At 44.5% G+C, this 18246-nt stretch overlaps 1 protein-coding gene across 1 annotated transcript in view; it reads right to left on the bottom strand.

The window, feature by feature from the left end:
- Positions 1-11912, bottom strand: part of TSPAN7 (tetraspanin 7) — a 103690-nt gene extending 91778 nt beyond the window's left edge. Inside the window, exon 1 of the mRNA XM_074858539.1 lies at positions 11754-11912. Within this exon, the coding sequence (XP_074714640.1) occupies positions 11754-11834 (81 nt within the window). The 5' untranslated portion in view covers positions 11835-11912. The remainder of the gene's footprint in view (positions 1-11753) is intronic.
- Between the last annotated feature and the right edge of the window lie 6334 nt (positions 11913-18246).

Genomic DNA, 18246 nt, shown 5'->3' on the forward strand with positions numbered 1-18246 from the left:
TAACCTCAGTGAACCACCACACTGGAGGAGAGCACATCTTCTTGTGAAATGACATTCTTCTGCAAAATCAAAGGTCAACCAAGCAAGTCTAGAGACAGAAGGCAGAACTTAACAAGTCTTCTATCTTGACAGAGGAAGGGAAAAAAGGTTTATCAGCACAAAAATGAGTGATAAACCCTCCCAATCCCAACTCTGTGGGAATTCTGTGGGATCCAAGCCAGAACAACCTTCTGTTTCACCAAACCTGAATATTAAGCACAGGTGTTTCAAAAACAATCAGATGGATGCATAAGACAGTCTGGTCATATATGGTTCCCACTGATTTTAAGAAGAGCAAGATGACTTTGCAAGATATTTTATACATTTTGTATGGACAAAGCTCAGTCCACCCACATGTACTCATCAGCCTCAGCTGATTTAATTCTTCTTAAAATGTCTTTTTATATCATACCCTTTTTCTTACCAGTATTGCACTAACATATGATATAGAGCAATTATGCTTTCAGAAGGCAAACGTTACTGCCACACAGACTTGGGCTTGAGTCCACAACTGATTGGCTGCTGAATGGTACTATAAGAAAAACTGGTTAACTGTCTGTTTCTCACTGATGAGTTGGCTCTTATTTTTATATCATTAATAGCTTGATTGATTGCCTAGGAGCAAAGACTTAGCATGAAATTCTTCTCGATATCCTTCAGACTTAGAGGTCTGCCATTTTACATATCTTACATATTCAATGGTGCTGGAAAAAATAGGAAGTCTTTCTGGTCTAACACCTGGCATGAAACTGCAAAGCCAAGCACTTCATTAAATTAAAAGAATAAATCAACTAAGTGGTTGTGGCTCAGTTATATTCTTGATCATTTGGGGATTGCACTAGGAATCTAGTGCAATCTAGGAAACAGCCCAGCTCCTTGCTTTCATACTGGGTATACTTCAGGGTACAGGGGTTAATCCTGTCCGCTCCCCTGGCAATCTGAGGTCAGTAAGCGAGGGGGGAGGGAACGCTTTAAATCTGATACTTCTGTTAAAAAATAGCTATGGTGCAGCATGCTCAGGTTTCCATAGGACAGGGACTGGGTTTGTTTTGTGTTAAAGAGCACCTGTTTCTCTGCATAAGTAGTACATGCTTATCATGTCAGCTCACTGAATCTGAGGCAACTTTTCCATATCATTTTGAACAATTTCACTAGCTGAAAATTCTCTCTCCCACAGATGTACCTATTTTAAGTACAACCATCTTTCACGTCAGAAAGCAACAAGCTGTTGCTTACAAAACACAGAACTCCTGGAAGTGGGAGGTTTTATTTTTGTTGGTGGTTTCAGTTGAAAATAATGCATTTGCTGGATGAAATACTCGTTTATTACCACACTGGTTGGTCCAGCGCATCTCCTGTAGCTTGTAATTTCACAGGTGGGCAAGCACAGCGGGACAGCCCACCCCATGTCCAGGGCAGACCCCAGCAGTGCTCTCGCCCCAGCTGGGTGGCTGCTGGCTGACCCCTGCCTGCAGGAGGGACCACCTTGATGGGGCAAGGACCAATGGCCCTGTCTTGCATGCTGCTCTGGTGAACATGCTGGTAAACACGGCCAAGGGTGGATGAGCCCAGCACCACACGGGGGGACAGAAGGCACCGAGTTGCCTGTTCCACGCTGGGAGGATGCTCAGCAAAAGCATCACTTTGAAGGAGGGAGATCAAAGGGGAAAGATTTAAAAAGGAGTATTTTTCCATAAGAAAGTATTTGCTTACAAGGCCATGGGCAAAGTCAAGAGTTGCCCTATCCTGCCAGCAAGAGTTTGCACAAAGATCCTGTGCATACCCAGTAAATACAGCAAGGTCTTGCTGCCTCCTAGAAAGGCTGTATGCATCCCCAGTCTTACCTGCCATGACAAAAATAAACCTGTAATGTCGTCATCATGAACTACATTTTTATTCTTTTTGAAAGCTGTGACCTTCCATTAGTAAATCCTGATCCAATCCCTTTGCATCATCCCCTGTTTTATGAGAACAGGAAGCAAGGAATACACTGGGGCTTGGCTTGTACGTTCCAGGAAATAATATTGAAATACTCCTGACAGCCAGCTCCCTGACATCTTGAGGGCCTGTCTCTTTCTTCAGGTGTTTTTAAACTGCACTCGCGTGCAAAAAAAACCCCTAAAGTCTGCAGGTGATGCACAGATGGTCTGGAAGTTGTTCTGGGACAAGAAAGATCAATTTAAGCCTCTAGGTCATTTGACCTGCGTAATTTAACTCAGCAGTTTTTCCTGAAGTATACTGGAAAGAGAAACTCGGTGCCAGATAATATACAAGCTGGTTTCAACTAGCTAGTAACTGCAAACCAGGTCTGCTTCAACTGACTCAAAGATGCAGCTATACAACAAAGCAGCTCTAGCATAGTATTAATGACCTGTAAACCAAGAGGAAGTTAAAAAAAAATCTCTGAACAATAATATCAGCTGCTGGTTTCCTATAAGACATTATTTTGCAGGTAAATTGAATCACGCTCTGTCTGCAATCACTGCATGCCGCAGAGCAGTAAGTCCTACATCCAACACAGGGCAGCTGCTGCACAGGCAGTAAAAATGATCCCAGCGATGAGATGCAGCCATCAGGGACAGCATCAAGGTGCTAAGGTAACCTATCTGTATTTCTGTTTCCTCTTTGTTTTCAAAGGAAAACAAAAGTGACAGGCATTTAATTATGTTATCATTCCAAGCCTAATTAGAGCCAGCTAGATGTTAAGTACTATTGAAGTGAACCTCATACAGAAGGATTGAGTTTCCACCTTTTAATCTTTCTCCTTCTGTTGACACCTACCTGGAAAGTGTCCTCTCTTTTATCTTAACCTATTCTTGCAAGAATAAAAGCCACAACTTTCCTGGCAGATTTCTGGTGTTTTGATTGTCTTTTGATGCAGTGGTTGCAACAGCAAGTTATAATGAAAATGCTTTGGAGAAGACTACTAGGGAACACAAGAGAAATCATGGGACCTTCCCCCTCCTCCCCTTCACCACAGGAAATTTGCAGCAATCTTCAATCTCAAATAGCTTTTGGAATTGATCTGCACATGTTTCCATAAACTGTATACAATGTTCTCTGCATTTTCTTTGGTGAGGTCAGAGTAGAACATTTGGACAACCCCAGGCAAGCTGCACACTGTCATGCACCTTTAGGTTATCTTCTAACGTGGATAAAAATCTCGGTCCAGGCGTACATCCTCGCAGACAGCATGGGCCTGCTGACTCTGGGTTCCCCATCCCTGCTACAGACTTTTAACCCTGGTTGGGCCCCAAGCCCCAGATATGACTTTGATGCCAACGGACTCTACAGATATCCAAAAGGGCAAGCCTTCATTCTACCTAATTGGATGGATTCAACACATGCCATGACACAACCCATGATGTCATAAACTGGCCTTAATTTTCAAGTCCAGCTGCAAAAAAGAATGTTGATGTTACCTGGCATATTCAGGAAATTCTTCTTTCTTTGAAAACTTCATTTTTTTAGGTTTTTCCTGAATTACAGAGAGTTTCCATCCATGAGCGGACTACCTCCAGCAAAAATTTCAGGTTTTGATATAGCTCCCATTTATTTTTAGAAACATACAAAATGAGCACTTTTTCATATTCTGTTGCCAAAAATGCTGAAAGGAACTTTCTAAACACTTCAAAGTTGTTGCCAGATGGAGGCCAACCCATTGGAAACTCCGTCCAAATGATAAATGTTTTTAAAACTTACCAAAGGATTAAATCAGCACAGTCTAGCTGAAACTTCAGTTGCAGGGAATGTACTTAGGTCCTTGCAATAAGAATAATTTCTCATGTGCTAGGGGTGAGCTGTAAACAGACTTTGCTCCTGGCGTTCAGTGCAATTTTCTGTTCCCATGTACTATATTCTCTGAAGCAGTACCTCTAATCTGGTCAGGAACAAGACCCTGAAGAACTTGTTCGCTTCACTGATAACTTCAATCCTGTGGCATCAGCGGTCTGAGCTGCTCATTTCTATTCAAAGGCATTAAGGCACTGAGTGGTTATAAGGGTCATACAGCAGAGGCTTCCTTCACTTCCCAGTTTTAGGGAAATGTAAGTGCTCCTCTTCCTATGATGTTTACAGGGTTTTGCCCTCTCCTCTTCATCTCCTCCTCTGCTGCACCATATACACACTCCAACCTTTTCCTTAGGTCTGCTCCAAGATTCACAGACTTTTGCAGATTAAGTCCATCACCTCATTATTCACACCATCACATTCTCCTAGCAAATAAAGTCTTTAAAAAACCTGCTTAAATATAAAAAAAAGAACATTTCAACCTGATCCATCCAAATCCACATGCAGCCCAAATCAAACCCAACCTTTTCTCAAAGCTCACAGCAAATAACTCCCAGAAATAAATGATGCCAAGACACAGTTTCAGCCCTCTACCCAGCTTGGGCTGCTCCACAGAGTCCTCTTGCCTTGTGGTGCATCCAGCTTGCCCTCCGGGAGGGTGTCGCTGTGGGCATCACACAGTGACCTGCCACCATCTGAACTCAGCATGGCAATTCAGGGAGATGGAGAAAGCAAGAAACAGAGAGGAAAGTGGGGACACTTGCTTGCTTTAAGGATTTTAGCACTGTCTCCAGAACCATATAGATGAAAAAAGAACATCTGGAAAACATCTTGCAAAACACTACATGGAAATTACAGCAAAATTAATATTACGGCATCACTTCCATTCTTTTATTACAGCTCCTAAAAATCCTGTGGCCTACTCCCAGAGCTCAAAGAACCAGCTCAGCTATGAAATAACGATAATCCAGTAAGACATGAGCGTGCCATGCTTCAGAGTCCCTTTAGTACAAGAGAAATTTTAATGCTTCCCTCTCATAACCCAGAACTGTTATAAAGACAGAACATATAAGCCATCTGCCCACCACAGTGAAAGAGCTAAGATGGAAAGAGGCCTGCTCTACTGATGTGAAGGATCTATTCTCCAAGAGATGATTAAATGTTAATTAAAAGTCATGAGCCTAAAGAAATAAATTATGCAAATAAAAATGGCCTTACAGTAACTGTCATTTACTCTCTGTACTCACCTCTGGAGTCTTGTATTTTATTCTAAAGATTCACATAGGTTTTCAAGACACAGGTCAACAGGATTTTCACCCACAAATTTGGTGGATGCAGAACAGACTCAGTACTACAGTAAAGCTGGAGCCCCTATAACAAGTATCACTGGACTTAAAGAGTGCATGAAAGATTGAAGGTGATGTTTCTGCAAGTTCACATGCACAAAGAGCTTTTCTAGATATTCATCTATTAACTCATTGGCACATAAATTTGTAGGACAGTTGCAACAACCGAAGAAACAGTGATAGAAATCCAGAGATGAAGAAAACTAGCAGTACCAGGTAACCTAATTTACCTCCCTGACAACACAGGGAATTGATAAATAGTCACATAATCAGAGATTAAATCAGATTCTTGGATCCATTTTAAATTCCCTTGATTTACCTATGATAATTGCCTCAGTTTCTTTGATGAGCAAGGCTGGTATGAACCAGCATCCAAGAAAATGGACTCTATTGCCTTTTCAACAGAAAAGTGCTAACAAAGCCTCCCCAGAACCCTTCCCTAGAATTTGTATTTACACTGTTTAGGCCACACAGCAGGTTGCTTAGAGCAGGAGTGAACACTAAACAGCTAAAGTGTTTACTACACACACAGTTGTACTCTACCACACCCCTATCCCATCACCTGTGAAAGAGCAAGGACTTCTGCCACTGCTTGTTTTATGAATGCATCCTGTCTTCCCAAAAATAACTGAAATGCTTCAGGTCACCCACTATCCCTCTTCACCAGTCCAAACTGACCTGTTAATGTGAAAAAGTTACGATCCCCAAACTAGAGAACTGTCCAGATACAAACTCCATTGTAGCAGGTTTCTCATCAAGACGTAAGCATAGTTACACAAACAGCAAGAAGGAGCATTTAACCAACAGCAAAGTCAATTACTCCCTTAAATGACAATGTGTGTGCGCGTACAATGTGTACAATGCTAATTTGTACCATACACACACAATTTTCAGAACATGAATGGGCGTCAACAATGCAAAAACTAACTACACCAACTTGCCAACTCCTCTGCTCCAAAATACACAAGCTGACTACACTCGTAAACCCAGTTCCCTGCCAAGGAGAACAGCATGAGATCCTCGCGATGTCTGAAGGCACAACCGACGCCACACGGCAGCTTTCCCCTCACGCCATCCCACCCACAAGTGACTGGGGGGGCAGGCAGGGACTGCCCCTGTACCTCCTCCCAACACACCTGCGAGAAACAGCCCAGCATTCGCAACAGAGCACAAGTGGAAGTCATGGCTTTATCCTCTCTTTACTCATGCTTACCAGAGCTGTCACGCTGGCATGGGTCTCCTCCATTAGGACTGTCACTAAGGAGGTTTTATACCACAGCTGTGATAAAAACAAAAAAAAGCCCACCAAAAACCCCACAAAAGTAAGCCAAGTGGGGTAAGTACCTCAACAGGGAATTTAGAAAACTGATTCTGGAGCTATGTTTTTAAACACCATCTAGCTTCTTTTTTTTTTTTTTTTTTTTAATTTAGTTATTTATTTAGCCAACAGAATTCACCTTGGGCTATGCTCACAAGAGAACACCGTTATCTTTAATCTTTCATGTATGTCATTATGAGAACAGAACGGGCAACAACTGACTTAAGGAGGCAACTGCATGAGGTTTGTGCCTAAGCAATGGAGCACTTCAAATCCATCATGATGGAGATATTGTGCATTTTTGAGAGTGTAATTTTTCTGGATTTCAGGTAACTTAAGTACAGACAATAAGATCTCTCTGCAAAAATATAGCAATAATGATTTTGCAGTCGATGGAACCACCAAAAGATAGAGCAATTTAAGCCACGTGGGAAAGCTAAAACATTTCTCAAAGTATTTCCTTTAAAACTGTCTTTTAACATATTTTAACAAAATTTAAAAGAAAAAACATAAGCATGATAAGTAAGATATTATAAAAACCAGACACATGCAGAAACCAATGCAGAAAGAAGTTCTGGAAAGGAGTTTTGAGGCGAAAAACAGTAATTTCAGCAACCCAGCTGGACATTCATGGTGAAGATGACTAATGCCACTAGTAACTCAAAGGGACAGGCAAATTTAATCCCATATTATAATGCACAGCTCAAATGGCTGCATTTGAAGATGGGTCAGCAGTTCAGCCATAAATTTGTGTTACAGAGCAGGCCACTGCGCTTGCTCTTTGTTTCATGCACTTCCCAGAAAAAGGCTTTGTGAGCTTCCTAAATGGTGCCACCTCCGCTGTACCACTGCAGCGTGAGGACTGGGACCTGCCCACCCCGATGCCACAGCCATTCCGAGCCCCCCCCCCCCGACCTCCTTTTCAGGGAAGCCTGAGAGAAGAGGGAGATGGGGGGGCTGCTTCTCCAAAGCAGACACCAGCTCTCCCCATGCCCCCCGTGCCAGAGGGATCCTGAGCCACTCGTCCTTCATGGAGCCATCTTACGACCACTTGAGCCATCCATGCTGGTGACACCAGATTCCCACAGCCATCAGAAGAACTGGCTGAAAGAAGATGAATGATATGGAAACATGCAATTTCAAGCTGTTTTAAAATCACAGCGCCAGCTGTAGCCTTGCAGCCAAGCGACTCTTACCGCACTCGGGTCCACGGCTCTCCTGCCATCTGCTAACCTCCAAGGGGTTGTACCAGGATGCACAGGTCCATTTTCCAAGTGACAAAAACTTGGAAAACTAAACTACTAGTATTGCAAATAGGTATCTTAGTTCTGATTTTATCACATAGTAAAAGACAAGCCAAGTTCTAAGAACCTAATTTAGTGTCCAAAACATCGATCTTGGTCGGAAGATGCTCTTCAGATCAGTGATTCTCCTTAGAAAAATATCTGAATGGAAACTCTACTTATACACTTTTATTACATTAACAGCACGAAAGCCCCATTCCAGAAGGACAGCACACATAAAGCACTCATTTGAGTGCCAAGTGTCTCAAAGGGCCTAAAATTGGAAGCTAATCACTTTGCTGTGGTGCCTGTTTGGGGCAACAACAAGCTTTGCATGGAAGATGAAACACATTTTCTGCAGCCCTATAACTTGAAGGACCAGTGCATGTACCCTTAAAACTCCCTCCCAAAACACATTGACTCAGGCTGTTAATTTGATAACAAAATATATTTCAAAGCCTACAATGAAATATTAAGTATACAAACATATTAAGACATAAGATCACTGAAGAACTACATACATATAAGGTACTGAGGTGTGTTTAAATGTTTCACTCCCCTATGAAAAATTCACTTTGAATTCTGATCCAAAATTCATCTTCCCTTAAAAACAAGACAGGTTATATCTCAGATTTCTATGCAAGCAAGCAATTTATGATACCCAAAAGGAAAAAAAAAAAAAATAGCTAACAGCCAAGCAGTGTTTTTATTGCCTTTTTTTAATCTACTAGTTCCAAACCAGATGCATTCAGTACAGAATTCTGATTAGGAAAAAAATGGCTGTTGAATTTTTATTACTACGTCCCTTAAGGACCAAAAGCGGTAACCCTAGGCATTTAATGTGTACTATGAATAACAATACATATGAGCACATAAAAAGCTTGTTATCTCTGTTTATGGAATTTTTTTACCATGTTGATACATTTACGGAAAGAAGTTGGGAAGTGCGGTGAGGAGGAGGAGAGGAAGCTATCAAAATAACAAATACCATTAAATAAAACCTATTTGGAAGGGAACAAGCTGCGCAGTATGAAATTTGAATGAACCATGTCTCTTCATTACCGCCCTGCAGCTCCCATGTAGTCAGTGGAGCCTCATTTAATGCTTATACTAAAAGCCTTCATCTACATATATCTCACCCATTGATACAAATGCAATTCATATTTAACCCTGACAAATAATCACTCATGATAGGAACGTTCTGCGTACATAGATTTTCTTTTTTTATAAACAATGTAAACACAGATAAGTCCTTCTGGATATTTCAGAACAGCTCACTGGATTCAAAGAAGCATCTTCTCTCCCCGTTCACTCACATCAGAATCCATAACCACCTGGCCAGATATCCAAAGGGTTTCCACCACATACCTCCCTGTCACAGGATGACTTTCCTCCATGTGTTATACTGCAACTCCATCCCCACTGCTAGAAAAAACCTGTACAAACTGCAGCTAAGCAACACAGGGCTTTCTCCTTCAGAAATAAGCTTACAACCTCTCCAAAAAACGTGTGGAAGTCGTCAGAATAAAATTCTACAAACCAGCCATTTGTAGCACTGGCATGGTTTCCTTCTGGTATTTAGATAAGTCCAAGAAACAATTTTTTAAAATAGTTCCTTCTGTATTTTCAGCTCTGAGAATTCACAGGGATCGAATTTGAGTTATGCTGACTCTGGAGCCAAAAGCTTGTAAGAGTACAAAAAGCACCCCAGAAAATAACGGAGGGGGGTTGAGACAACTCTGCACATCCCTCAGCTCTCAAACTTGCCTGTAAAAAGAAAACAAGGCTACGGCCAGATTGCATGTTTCTGCTTTACTCATGGCAATAGGTGCAGCCTGCTCCAATTTATACTAAACTGGTTGATTCAAAGCCCAGAAAGGGGCCAGAAATGTCAATTAGTTTTTGTTCTTCTGTGCTATAAGGAAGAACAACTGACAAAGATTTAGGGTCTGCTGTCAACTGCTCCAGACCTTTGCCAAGCCCTTTATTGCTTCTCCCACTGAGAGCTGCCTAGGTGTCCCTAGGTTGGTGCCTTGTGAAACCAGATGCAACAGCAAGCATGACAGAAAAGAAATTCATTCTCTTTTGCTCATGGTTACAGGATTCTGTCTCCAACCATTTATTTTCTTCTTCTTTTCCAGGCTCAAGGAAGAGGACAGACGAACACCCTGACAGCTGTTGGGTGTTAAGTAACTGGAAGCGCCACGTTAGTGGGCAATACCCTTGGAGAAGACTGTGACACACAGGAGCCTGACAGACAGTTCAGAGGAAAAGAATTTGCACTGGAACACCCCACCAGCACAGACACATTGCTGTAGCCCAAACCAGAGCTCAGCTGTGTTATTTACCCTACGAGGTCCCAGCTGTCAACCTGGCCTGGCATCACGACAGCCTACGGTGCAAATGCCCTTAGCCAGCTGCTTGGCTCAATGTACAATTCTCTCTTTTTTAATGAGATTAGCGTTCATGAAATGTGCTAGCTCAACGGGCATGCTGATTTAAGTCCTCTCTTTATTCAGGCTACAGCAGATACAGCGGTCACTTTTAAAAAAGACGCAATTTGAAAAAGACACCATGAATTCACCAGAGCTCCTGCAGTTGCTCATTAATCACAGAAAGAAGAGGGGTTTCTTAAAGATCTCTTGAGAACAGAGGACTGGAAAGGACGAATCTTGAAACTGTGGCAAGTGTATAAACTTAGCAACCTACCTCCTTGAGACTAGCGTGAAGGATCTACTTGCCAACAAAAAAACAACAGATGATTCCGGCTTCCTATTCATTTCAATCATCAAACACATCTGCTGTGGTTACCACCAAAATTGTTAAAAAAGAAGCGGGGGGGAGGTCTGTTAAATGCTGGGGGGTGGTGGGGTCAGTAATGCAGAAGTACTGCCATAAATATGGATTAGTGAAATGACTTTTGGTTATGCCTTTTTTTTTAAAAAAAAAAAGCCTATGAAGTTAAAGTTGAAACAGTTAAAGTCATATGTTCACTATCAAGATGTAAAACATTATTTCCATGAATAAGCAATTCTTTGTTTAGCATGCATTTTTAAGCAGAATGATGAAAATTTGAGTTGCTCAGTCTCAGAGACACTTTTCACAGCATAAAGCTATTAAAACGACAATACACAATCCAGCTTCCCTTGCTAGGAAGTGACAAATTCGCTTCAGTGTACTGTATCAATGAGGTGCAGATTACGGTCTCTAACAGCACACAGTGGGGCCATTATCATATGTTGTCACCATGTACCATTAAAAGGTCTTTAATCTGTAGATTGCCGCCACAAGACGCTGCTCATGCCAGGGATCTGCTGAGTAACAGGCGAAAACCTCCAGCCCCCGGGGTCGCCTGAAAAACCCGGCTCCCCGTCAGTCAATCACTGCAACTCAATTAATGTATCTGGGTCACAAAAATGGTTTACGGGAGCCTGAGCCGGGTTACGAAACGCAGCGCGGCGGATACACCGGGCGGCGGTGGAGATCAGCGCCCAGGTAAAAGCCGGGGGGGGTCGGGGAGGGGGCCCGGGGGCAGCACCCCGCCGGGCCCCGCAGCGGGCCGGGGATGCGGCAGGCAGCGGGGTGACGGGCGGCGGAGCCGCCCCGCAGTCCCCGCTCCCCGGTCAGCCGGCCGGGGGGGCGGCGGGGAGGGGGCGGCCATCGCGGCAGCGGGGGAGACCCCTGCAACTTCCCCGCGGGGGTATTTGACCGCCGCAAGAAGAGGCAAAAAAAAAAAAAAAAAATTCTATAGATGTGTGCGCATCTCTCTGTGTATGCACACACGTATCTTCCGGCATCGATAAGGCTCCGTCCCCGCACGGCACATCGGTGCCACCCCGGCGGAGCCGCGCTGCGGAGCCCCTTCGCCCGCCGCCCGCCCCGGGCAGGTGGGGGCCGCGGCCGCCGCGGGGGTGCCGGGCCCTGCCCGTCGTCCGGCTGGTGTCCGCGCCGCGCCCCGCCGCGCCGCGCCGCACTCACCCAGAAGACGAAAGAGTAGATGATGAGGAGGGTTTTCAGACACGTTATCACGGGTTTGGTCTCCATTCTCCTCGATGCCATAATACTGAGATCCCGGCTGCAGGCTGGGCGCGGGAGGAGGAGGAGGAGGAGGGAGGAGGGAGGGAGGGAGGAGGAGGAGGAGGAGGAGGGAGGGGAGGCGGGCGGAGGGAGGGAGGTGAGCTCAGCGCCGGGCTCGCCCCGCCGCGCCGCTCTCCCCGGCCCGGCTCACCGCGCCGCCTGCCGCGGCCCGCAGACCGCCCCGCCGCCAGGGGGCGCTGCCAGCGGGGGCTGCGCAAGGGGGCGCGGGGGCGCTGCGGGGCGCGGGGAGGGGGGCGGCCGCGCTGTAACTTCATCTGCCCGCAGGGGGACTGGGGAGGGGGGGGTGACCGCAGGGCACCAGGCTCTGCCCCCGGGCTGAAATTGGCTGGAATATCTCGGGGAGGGGGGGTGGGGGTGGGGAGGAAGAGCTTGAGGTTTTGAAAGACGAAGTGAAAGACAGCCCCCCACACCCCTCCTCCCTCCTGGCCACCCCTTTTTCTTGTGGAGAGGCTCACAGGCATTACTTGTCCTGCTCAGGGGCTTGGGGAGATGGGCCTGGAAAGTCGGAGCTGGACAGGGAATTGCCCGCATGGGAGAAAATGGCTTTCAGTGTCATGATGAAAATTTGTGTTGCTATTCAAGCTACAAGGATCTGGAGACCACAGCAAATACCACGGGTGTAACAGCGCTTCGGCTGCAGCCGTATTGTATGGGTGAGCCAGGCTGTACCTAAAAGACAGAGCTCTGCACTGAATCCATCTGAGGGGCCAGGGCTCCTCCAGCTCTGCATCTCTGACATGTCTGTCTTTGGCAGCTCTAGTACAAGGGATTGGGTTGAGACACTGGGATTTATGAATGTTATGTTGCAAGAGCAGGTCATGAAGCTGGGATGCTGCTGGAGTCAGATCTCTAACCTTGTCTTCACCTCAGCCTTGAATCTGAACTCTATCCTAAAACTAATCTGGGCATTGAACCTCAGCCTAAACTGACCAGAAACCTTGTACTTCTGTACAAGACCCTGAGCTGGAACAAACCCGACTCATCTCTGCCAGCACCTTGACTGGCAACACACACTGTAGAGAGAACAGAGCGCTGGAGAGAGCCTGCTTCTCATTATTGCCAACTGCAGCTACCAGCCCACCAGGAAATCCAACAAGGGACGGACATCAGAGAAATAACCATATTAGTCTAGGAATGGAAAGGGAGCTGATCCTGCAGAGCCCTGGCAGAAGCAGAGCAGCGGTGTGGGTCTCGCCAGCCTCCCCTGGGGGGGAATAAAAGAGACGTGTGGTGTGGTTGCCTTCAAGAACAGCATGGCCAGAATGGGTGTGCACATGTGCCTTGGCAGCCTGAACTGCTGCGCAAAGCCTGCGAGCAGGTGTGGAGAGAATGCTTTCAGGTTCTCCTTTCTGTAGCTCATGTTTTGGAGGAGGCTATGCACAGCATGGCCCTCCTAAGCGGTGTGCCTGCATGCCCCCCCGAGCACTGCTCCGAACTATAACTTTTACTGCATTAAAATTGAAACAAGGTCAATGCTAAGCATCATATCTCCTCAAGCTACAAAAACAGTGTAGTTTGTGCAGCTGAGACATATCAAAGTGATAAACCAGACTTCACCATTCAAGGGACAGTGTTTAAAAACAGAGAGAGAAAAAATGGTTCCTGAGCAAATGCTTTTGTAATATGCAGAAGTTCTGCCATGAAGACTGCTGCAAGATTTTGCTGGGTTTGACTTATGACTTTAAGAGTTGGTTATTTTAATGGATATCCTACTGTTTTCCGAAACAATGAAGGCATTGAAAGGATGCTGGGGGGGGGGGGGGGGGGGGGGAGTATTCTGCAGGAGATACTGTTTTTTCTGAAGCATTCACCACTTCTGTGGAAAATTCAGATGACAGGTACATAAATCTTTATTGACTTGGCCATTAAAATGTAAATAAGTGCAGTAACTGCAAAAAATTATATTGACACTAACAACAGTTATAAATATTCACTGTACCAAAATTACAGTAAGATTTTTGACAGAAAATAGCTAAGCAAGAGCAGGAGAGACTTCTCTTCCTGCCCCACACACATGGGCTGTAGAAAAGATAAATGCTGCTGTCACAGGCCAGGAAACTGTAACCATTTATTTCAGTAGCTATGGTTATACTTCCCATCCCCTTCAGGTGTTTTTAAGAAAGTGTGAAACAAAATGTAGCATCAACCGGAATTTAAATATCCAGCCAACAGAAAGCATGTAGGGCTATTTTGGTAGGTGCTGATTTTGACAAAGACTCACATTTTTTGCCAATAGCACGTGATTTTAGGTCTCTCCATCTTGTAGGGCCTAATTTGAGATACAACCCCTGAGTCTTCTCACAAGGATGTGTTGGGGATTTAAACTCCATAGATGCCTACAGAGTGTCCCTTCACAATGTTGTTAAAACTCAGAGGGTTTTGCACCAGGGAACCAGAGAGAAAACAGAGGGTTGAGAGATCCACATCAGGAAATACGGCTCCTTCCTCCACAAATGTCGGTCCCTAGAGGGGATGAACTGAGAAACAGAGACTCCATGTTATCTCCACTGGAACCTACAGTCTCCTGCTGAGACTGTCTTTGGAGGAACGCTGAGTTGCTTTTAGACATGTGGTCAAGCAGCATATACTTTATTGGACGTAGATGCAAATTCTGGGTTAAAAATGAGAATGTCTGAATGGAGCTGGACATAAATCTGGCTGATTACAGAAAATACCATTAAAATATGACAAGAGCGTCAAGCCATCAAACAATTTAGGCTTAAATGGAATTACTGAACAATTGCTAGCCTTCATGTGTGCATTGGAACCACATGTACCTTTTAAAATTATTTTATCATATTTTTGCAGATTTGGGAGTGCAGATTTTCAAGTATTTCTTGAACAAAATCAAAGCAAATCTTCCTGAAGCAAAATACATTTTCAGTTCTGTAATCCATGTTTGCAAAGTTGGGAACATAATTGCTCTTCACATCTCCCTGCAGAGAGAACATTCTTGCAGTTATTCAAAACAGGACATTTTTGCCTAGCTGTGTCATTTGAAAAATATTTCTTTAAAACACTAGCAGTTTGCAGAGGATTCTTCTCACAATCAGTGCCCATGATCTCCTTTTTCTTCATAACGCACAGGGAATGTCCTCTTTCATAGTAAGTCTGTCTGCAGAACATGAGTCTAGAAGAACCCCCTTCATTCCATGACAGGAGAGCATCGTATTGCAGAAAGTGAAAATGAGGACTTCTATCCTTACCTGAAGCTGTCACTGGTTATTTGATAGTTAAATAGAAACTTTCTGGGGAAAGTGGTGGAAAGATGTAAACAGCCATTGTATCAGGTGTGATAAGGCCTGGCACCCTTCTGCAGTTATAGCAGGTGTAATTAAATGTGGGGCTTGCTTCTCTTCATGCCTACCCTGGCCTTCCCCGGATTCCCTGTGGTGCTGCTGAAAGTAAAGGCCACAACCTCTGCTGGCCTTTATTGGGCATTCAGGTTTATAGTCCACACTCGCTCCCTGCAGAGCAGAGGTTTGAGGTTTTTTTCTCCTTCTCTTGTTCTTCTCTGTCCATGTTGCCTGCCAGCAGCTGTCCTCAGATGGGAGTACCTGCAGCCTGCATCAGTCTATTGCAGAGTAAAACTTTTTGGCAAAATGCAGAAAGCAGAGGGAAAAATAAGTGGTAATTTTGCTGCACTTGCTGTGTCTCGGGTGAGTTCAGATGGCTCTGTACAGGTCCCACTAACACCTCTGCATTTGGCCCTAAGAAAGCAGAGCTCTTGCACAGCAGCCAGTTCATTACATGGCTAGTAGCTGCACGCTTTTGGCAGGTGCATCGACGGGACCAAGCTGTCAGGCCCAAGCCCCAAAATGTGTCTTCTAAAGAAGTCTCAGGCTTTATATATCCTCGAGGAAGCCCTGGAGGGTACACAGCCCATGTCAGAGAGTGATTTGTCAGAAGAATCCCTGTAAGGAGACAAATGTAGTGTTGAGGAAGTCAACTGAGGTATGCCGATTTACAACAACCGATGAAGATCCAGTCTCCAGCAGCACAGATGTAAGGGAGAAAATACAGACATCAGCTTCAGTTGTTTGGCAACAGATACGAGTTAGGATAAAATGCATGTTCAGCACCAGTTCAGGATAAAGGGCTTGCGGGATGGCTCTGCAGTTTTGAGAACATAGTGCCATTTCAAACTGGTAAGCAAGCAGGATGTGATTACAGAGGAAGAAGTAGTAATACTAGAAAACTTTCTTAGAGCTTTTAAGAAAGTCTTAGGATGCTTTATAGGAAATCACATCACACTTTATGAATTATGGTCAGTATATGTATGCCTTTGTGTTAGGCCAAAAAGAGATGTCAAGGGAATAAGAATAAAAAGAAGTCATTTTAGGAGAGAAAAGTGGTAAAAGGAGTGAACTTTATACCTCTAATGACACAAACTAACCAGTTGCAAGATCAAAACTGATACAGAGATTAACTGAGGTAAAGGTTACACTCAGTCCTCCCAGAAGCCAGATGGCAACTAGATATATCTACTTGCCATGTTTGGTTTAGTGCTGTTTTATAATAGCTATTAGATGATAAAGAAAGGGCTCTGCCATGCTGTGATCTTTGTGTGCCCCTGGATTGTTCCTTGCTATGGGGACCATGAAGATCTTGATTCCTTGCAGTGTTTCTTCTGCAGCTTGAGCACCTTTGTCCCAAAAGCCAGCCAACCTTGTGGAGGCAGGAGGGAGTGAGTAGTGTCCTTTATCCCATTTCTCTTCAGAGCAGGCATGTAATATCTGGCTTTTATCACCTCAATACGAGAGAGATATCGAGGTGCTGGAATGAGTGCAGAGGAGGGCAATGAAGTTGGTGAAGGGCCTGGAGAATAAATCTTATGAGGAGCAATTGAAGGAGCTGGTACTGTTTAGTTTGAGGAAGAGAAGGCCAAGGGGAGACCTCATCACTCTCTACAGCTACCTGAAAGGACATTGTAGAGAGGTTGGTGCTGGTCTCTTCTCACAGGTAATTAGTGATAGAACAAGAGGGAATGACTTTAAACTGCAACAGGGGAGGTTCAGACTGGACATTAGGAAAAAATTTTTCACAGAAAGAGTGGTCAGACAGTGGAATAGGCTGCCCAGGGAGGTGGTGGAGTCACCGTCCCTGGACGTGTTTAATGGTCGTTTAGATGAGATGCTGGGGGATATGGTGTAGGGGAGAACTTTGTAGAGTAGGGCTGATGGTTGGACTCGATGATCCCAAGGGTCTTTTCCAACCTGAATGATTCTGTAGTTCTGGGAATATGCTCTTCATAAGTTCTCAGGAAATACCTTGATTTAAAAGGGAAGTTTCTAGCTGTTTTGTAGGCAGGCACTTCTCATGGCTTGTGATGACTTTCCTGATTACTCCAAAGCTATGCAAAGTGTCCTCTCTGAAGGGAGTGAAACTGTAACTACCACAACAGGATAAATTAAGATCACCAGCATTTACAGAGAAAGGGTGGAGAACCTGGAAATGATAAGAGGTCAGAAAGCAGAAAAATACACAAAGAGCATATCTATCTTATTTCAGGAGAAGCGTTATTACATCTCCAGATGACAGGAGTTTTGACACACAGCAAGAAAAATGGAGCCATACAATTTTATAATCTTCATCTTTAGCAATAAAGTGACACTTAACCCTGCACATTTGCCAAGTCACTCAGATTGGTTTGTTACACTCTGTGTTTTCTGTTTTTTAAAATTGTTTTCTTTCTTTGGAGTTCTGAATAACAGCGCCAGATTCTGTCCTGGTGTCCTTGGAATATCTGAACATTTTCTTAAGGTCAGTAGATAATTTACAATTACCTTGGGAGGAATTAGATAATTTCTTCTTCTGGAAGGATCCATGTGAGGGGTTAAGAAGCATCTGTGAGGTCCCCCTTGTCCATGGTTTTCTGTTATTTAGCTCCTGTCAAGAAGCGTGGTGGAGCTGCTCTTTAAAATTTGAACACCATAGCGTTCAATGCTGTTTACATTTTCCTCCTTTTTCCTTTCTTAATGGTGTTGTGATTTGTTTCCACTAGATTCCTCCTAAGTCTGCCCTGAAGCAAATGCAGGTAGAACTGGGGATCCTGGCCTATTCTCCAGCACTGGCAGAAGTTACCTATTGTCATCGTGGGTTTATAAGTGTCCACAGAAGTAGGGGCAGGCAAGCAAATTGCATCTTTTCTGTTAAGTAGGTGCAGCTATCCCTTTATGTGATAGATGCAGACTCCTGACTGACATATAAGTGTCTGCATATTGTGCGGTATTTTGTGCCCAGCAAAACACCAGGGTAAGAGAGCGGTCAGCCTAGCCACCTGCAAGGATCTGCCCAGCCCCGTACCTTGTCTCCGACAGCAGCCACCATACCTGGGGGACGACCCTAAAAAACCTATAGCCTGGGATGCTCC

This window comes from Strix uralensis, chromosome 2 (genome assembly GCF_047716275.1).
Source record: "Strix uralensis isolate ZFMK-TIS-50842 chromosome 2, bStrUra1, whole genome shotgun sequence".
NCBI classification, from domain to species: domain Eukaryota; kingdom Metazoa; phylum Chordata; class Aves; order Strigiformes; family Strigidae; genus Strix; species Strix uralensis.